The sequence below is a fragment of the Mastigoproctus giganteus genome, chromosome 10 (genome assembly GCF_048544385.1).
Source record: "Mastigoproctus giganteus isolate SK-2022 chromosome 10, ASM4854438v1, whole genome shotgun sequence".
In the NCBI taxonomy this organism is placed as follows: domain Eukaryota; kingdom Metazoa; phylum Arthropoda; class Arachnida; order Uropygi; family Thelyphonidae; genus Mastigoproctus; species Mastigoproctus giganteus.
The window spans coordinates 215,041,657-215,047,473 of record NC_143584.1 but is presented as its reverse complement, the minus strand read 5'-3'; the positions used below and the strand labels follow the sequence as shown (position 1 = coordinate 215,047,473).

At 34.2% G+C, this 5,817-nt stretch overlaps 1 protein-coding gene across 1 annotated transcript; it reads left to right on the top strand.

The window, feature by feature from the left end:
- Positions 1–2,011: 2,011 nt before the first annotated feature.
- Positions 2,012–4,231, top strand: LOC150079897 (uncharacterized). The gene has a single exon (XM_090384147.1). It carries the CDS (start codon positions 2,525–2,527, stop codon positions 3,515–3,517), a length of 993 nt encoding a protein of 330 aa, XP_090240273.1. The 5' UTR covers positions 2,012–2,524; the 3' UTR covers positions 3,518–4,231.
- Positions 4,232–5,817: the final 1,586 nt, after the last annotated feature.

Below are 5,817 nucleotides of genomic sequence, written 5' to 3'. Positions count from 1 at the left end.
TGCCTCTTAGTTCATAACCTCAATGTGCTAGGTGGTGCAGCAAGTTACAACTAGATTTTCCATGTAGCTAATAGTTTCTAATTCAGTAGTGTGTTTCTGTGTGGTTGTTCGCTTACAAGTTATACTGGTTTAAACCAGGGCATCTTTGAACATGAGATAGAAACTGTGCAGATATTGAGTTTGACTGCTGAAAATGGTAGACCTGATATGATTGGCAATAAATCCTAGATTCATTATTTTTGAGAAGAAGAGAGAAAAAAAAAAATGGAGGAGGGCTCTGTAGATGTTATCCACATCAAATTTTTGAGAAAAGGGAACGCAATCAATTTAGTCAAGTACTTTGCAATGGTGAAAAAGCTGGAGGAAAAGAAAGGAGTAATGCTTGTAGTATAGCATGCTTCAACACAACCTCACCACAGCTGTAGAACATTAGTAAGAATTTTGTCACTGGCATTTTAAGTTGTTATACATTCTCCCCGTAGCCCATATTATTTTATCCCCCACCTCCAAAGTGCATTTTTTTTTTGTTCCCAAAACTTAAAAGTTCTTCAAGGTAACAGATGTGACTCTGATGAACAAGTTTAAGCAGCTGTGAATAGATCGTTAACCTCTCAACCAAAAGAATTTTATGAAAACTTAGATGCTGGATGAAATGCATTGAGTTAAAGATGCATATGCAGAAAAATGATAAAATCAAATTTAAAGATTTTTTTTATTTAAAAGTATGTTTTTACTTCTTTTATCTCTGTTCCCCAAAAAATTACATTATTTGTACTCAAGCACAACTAAGTTAGTGGAGTTTTTGCAGTTAATTTTAACAATGGATACAATCATTAATCATATTTAGCAGTCATGCTGGCTTGAAAGAGGCATTACTTTTCAGTCCATCCTTGTATATTGTGTGCACATGTGTGTACATATATTGTATATAATATCATCTGTTTTATATATGGGCTCGTTTATATTCTTAAAAAAGGGGATATTAATGAAAAGCATAGGACTATCTCATTCTTTTGTATTTTTATGGCCAAACAGAATGTGAAGTTTGTTCAGTTGTGAGCACTAAGACTTTTTGCTGTGCTATTTCAACTCTGTAAACCAATAAAATGTAAGGACAAGATGGTTTTGTGCTTTTCATTATTTAATTTAGGTCAGAGGTTCCCAAACTTTTATACCTTGTGCCCCCTTAAAATATTTAATGTGCTCCTTCCAGAACAGCTGCAAATAAAAAGATTTCACATAAATTTAGCTGAGTATGCACACTTTTTTTAAAAATTAATGTATACTTTAATATATTTAATCTCAAAGACTGAAATAAAATACGCTTCGTATCTAGATTATTGGGATGGTTTATCCATATTCCATTTAAAAAAGTGCTTCATAAAAACAACACATGCTTTCAAAAAACGTGTTCCTAATGGGGGTGAATATCCCACAGTTTGGGAACCTCTGATTGAGGCCAAATAACTTCAGCTGTTTAACAATTTTCAAAGTAATCTATATTTTCCTTCTTTCCAGTCACATATTTAATTAAGGTTTTTATATTCCAGGTTATTCTCCAGCTTCATGGATGTTTTCATACCTAATACTTGTGTAATTTCGTAATGCAGTGCAGAAATATTAGAGAGATTAGCACATGCAGTAATTTTATGAAATTTGTTTATTTCCTCCTGTTTCTGTTAATGGATTATAATGCATTAGCTAAATCTTTCACTAGTCAAATTAAAATAAGTTCTACACTATTAATTCATGATTCACGCTCATTTAAAATGAAATTAGGACTTTCTCTAGGACTGTTCTAAAGTGACTTTTACATTTGTTTCTGTGAATGTAGCAATTAATGCATCAGAAACATTAAATGTGTAGTAATCTCTTGAAAGAAATTCTTAATATGTGAAATGTAGAATATGCAGTTTGTAGTATAGTACTGTTCTTGTGAACATTTTTATTTAAAATCATATAAGACAACTTCAGCACTGAAATTTATTTTATGCACTCTGATAATGTGAAATTACTGACAAGTAACTTCTGAATATCATATTATTGACTGAATTTTGAAGTAAATACATAAGAAAATTATACGAAATTGCAAATCGCACAATGTTGCAAACTTGTAAGAAGTAGTGGTGATTTTTCCAGTCAAACTAATCAAATTTGAATGAAATGACTGCTTGAAAAGTTTACAAACAACAGTTTTGATGACAGTTTTTCATTTCTTTGTTCCACGAATTGCGGGATCATAGAAAGCTGGGAGATATTCTTCTGAGAGAAGTATGATATTCACTTCAGGCGAAACCATATCATTTGAGAATCTTGGGAAATTTTTGTTTTATGTTGTATGTGAACTTATACAGAACAGTTTGATCATAACTCTGAGAATGGCATTTTCAAATTTGTGCATTCATATCGAAAAGAATAGGCTTGCTGGAGGTTTGCACATGTAAATTGAGCAAAACGTTTTTCATTCCAAGTTCATAAGGATTCATAGTATTCAAAGAATCTCAACTAATAAAAGATATTAATAATGACTAACGTTACTGATGTTGGTGTAATACCATGCAAAATGATTCATCCTAAACAAAAATCTCTTACATGCGACACCTGTGGTAAGGCTTTTGCCTATTCTTCGGATCTTTGTAGGCATGTAAGAATTCATACCCAGGAAAGGCCATTTAGGTGTGATATTTGTGGTAAAGCATTTTCACAGTCATCCCACCTCTGTACACACATAAGAATTCATAGTAATGAAAGGCCTTTTGCATGCAACATATGTGGTAAAACGTTTAAAAGGTCATCGCATCTTTCTCGGCATATGAATGTTCATAGTAATGAAAAGCTTTTCGTGTGTGAAATTTGTTGCAGAACGTACTCCAACATTTCAGAACTTAATAGGCACAAAGAAATGCATGTCAATGAAAGACCATTTACTTGTGACCTGTGTGGCAAATGGTTTTTGCAACCAAGTGACCTTAATTCGCATAGGATGCTTCACACTAATGAAAGACCCTATAGATGTGAAGCTTGCAATAAAGCATTTTTGCGGTCTTCACAGCTTGGTAAGCATATGGCCACACACACTAAAGAAAAGCCATTTATATGTAATACGTGTGGCAAGTCATTTTCACAGGCTTGTAACCTTAACAAACACCGATTAAGCCACACCAATGAAAGACCTTTTGTGTGCGAAGTTTGTAGCAAGGCATTTTCCTACTTTTCTGACCTTTGCCGACATAGAATAACACATAGCAATGGACCCGTTGATTGTGAAACATGTGGCAAAACATTTCCACACTCATCTAATCTTAATAAGCATCGACTAGTTCATAATGAAAAGCCATTTGTTTGTGACATTTGTGGCAGGGCATTTTCGCAGTCGACTACTCTTAATAAACATAGGTTGAATCATGCAGCTAAGAGACCCTTTGCTTGTGAAACGTGTGGCAAGACATTCCCACACCCATCAAATCTTAATAGACATAGTATGACTCACAGAAACAAGGAAAAGTTTTGTGTGTGAAACTTGTGATATCACATTCCCTGATGTCTGTAATCCTTTGTATACAGGAATATATGTAATGAAAAAACTAGATGCAAAGTATGATTTGATTTTGTTGAGAGAATATGCTTGTTTTTGAAAAAAAGTTTGACTTCATCGTATCCAATTATTTTAGCTTTAAAATTATCAGATATCAAGTATTTAATGGAAATTGTCATCTCTCTACGATTGTGCCAAAGCCAATGAATTTTTGGACTTTTTAAAAAGTTGGTGTTCTTTAGAAAATGAAAATGATACTTGAATATGAGTTGCATCTTGCCAATAAACTTTTGTTTACTTGACTGACTTTTTGTCAGTGGAGTTTACGTTCTTTATACATTAAATGGGAAAAAATGTCTTGGATGTGATCCAGCTAAACCAGTAAACATTTGTATTTATTGAACAGCCGTAGAATTTTCAAATGAATTGCTTTTTAATTCAAATCTTGAGGATAACGTCGTTTAAGATTTTGCAAGTTGTGGTAAATTGGGTATTCTGTACTCTTTCTAATAGCAAATCAGGATGCTTGCAGCACTTGTGAAATATGTGCGGTGAGTTCAGTAATTGTAAACATCCTGCAAAAAAAACAGCTTGGAGGAAGAGGTCTGTTTACCCAAAATGAATAAAACCAAACGCCCATAAGAATTATGGATAAAACTAAATTTATGACGAAATTACTTTAATTAGATTTTGATGCTCTTTAGATAGGCAGCTTTTTTGTAAATTTTCCCATCTTAAAATTTTGCAGAACTGGCTCGTTAAAATCTTTAGCATCCAGAACTTGTGGTGAAAGAGCTTCCTCGGATAAACTTTGTGATTCCCAAAAATAAAATTTCAATAATGAACAATGTACAGTGAGGTGACTTTTTCAATGTTGTTTGGATTTGTTATCCTTTCCCAAAAATTGTACAAATTTTATATCAGGCAGCATAAACCCATAATTGGTGAGTTTGATGCATGCTATATTGCTTCACCAGCACTGTGAAGAATGAATTAACCAGCATTATTCTGCCAGTTTTTTCTTTTCTAGTCCTAGAGCCTTTGTAACTCTGTTTTTCATTTTATTTTATTTTATTTTTTGTGTATTTATATATTTTCTTGTTGTCCTGGTGGGAATATTGTAAACCTTATATGTAAAATAAAATTTTTGATCAAAGGTAAATGTATTAAGAATTGTTTTTACAAACATTCAACACCACCAGAACACAACAGAACACATTGGGGGAGGGAGGACAATGAATTGAGGATAGCAAATAGCAATCAAGGAAAGTACTTGATTCTATGGTATCTATGAGGCTTGAAAAGTTCATGGCCTGACTATGGAAGGGTAGTGGTACAGTGTTTGATTACTTAGCATCAGATCATGCAATGTCTCTCATTCCAGAAGTTGATGACAGTATAATTATAATGAAATTCTTTATTCATAGAAATATAGGACACGATTCCTGCTGCAGGCAACCAGAGGAATATTACAATTAACTGGACGCATTACATTCAATACATAAAAAAACTACGTGGGTACACAGCAAATACATAGAATACATACAGTGCAATAATATACACAGCTAATATTGCAATAAATAGATTTTATAGTTATCATAATAGATTGATTATACAGAGCTTATATTGTATTACAGTATATAGGTTTTATACTTATTATATACAAGCTGCAACAGTTGAGACAGTCTGGAAATTTTCACTGGGAGTTATTCCGCTGACAATTGCAAGAATGCTTTTGACTATGGATTTGTGCTTTTCTCTTCTGTAGGCAGAATCTCTAGACCACACATCCAAATCAAAGTTTGCAGAGTTCAGCAGGCCGATGATGCTGTTCAGAAAGTGCCGCTTAAAGGTCGAGAGCTTCTGCAGGTTAGGACAGGTCACTGGACGGTTTCTGAGGGCTCTACCAAGGATTTCCCACCCTACGATTTCACAGATATTAACGAAGTCGAGAGCAGCGTAGCACAGATTAAGCGCCATTGTGAGCTTCCTCGCATATGCCAGGTGCTGGGCCGGGGTGTATCTCAGATTTATGCAGAGCTGTGATTTTGATGTATAGGGTAGTTGAGCCCAATTGTTGGCCCACTTTAGGACCCAGAATTCCAGACCCCAGAGTATCTTCAGACTGGACATAGGAGCAGCAGACCAAACTTCAATACCATAACTGATGACAGAACTAAAATAGTAGAGAAATTTTCTGTTTCCTTGTGCGCTCTACAGAGATAACAAGTTTCATACCCCAGAAAGCCCGTAATGCTCTTGAATGCAATTGCTGGATTTGT

Excerpts from the sequence above, each read along its gene's own strand:
- LOC150079897 (XM_090384147.1), top strand. The coding sequence starts at position 2,525 with ATGACTAACGTTACTGATGTTGGTGTAATACCATGCAAAATGATTCAT.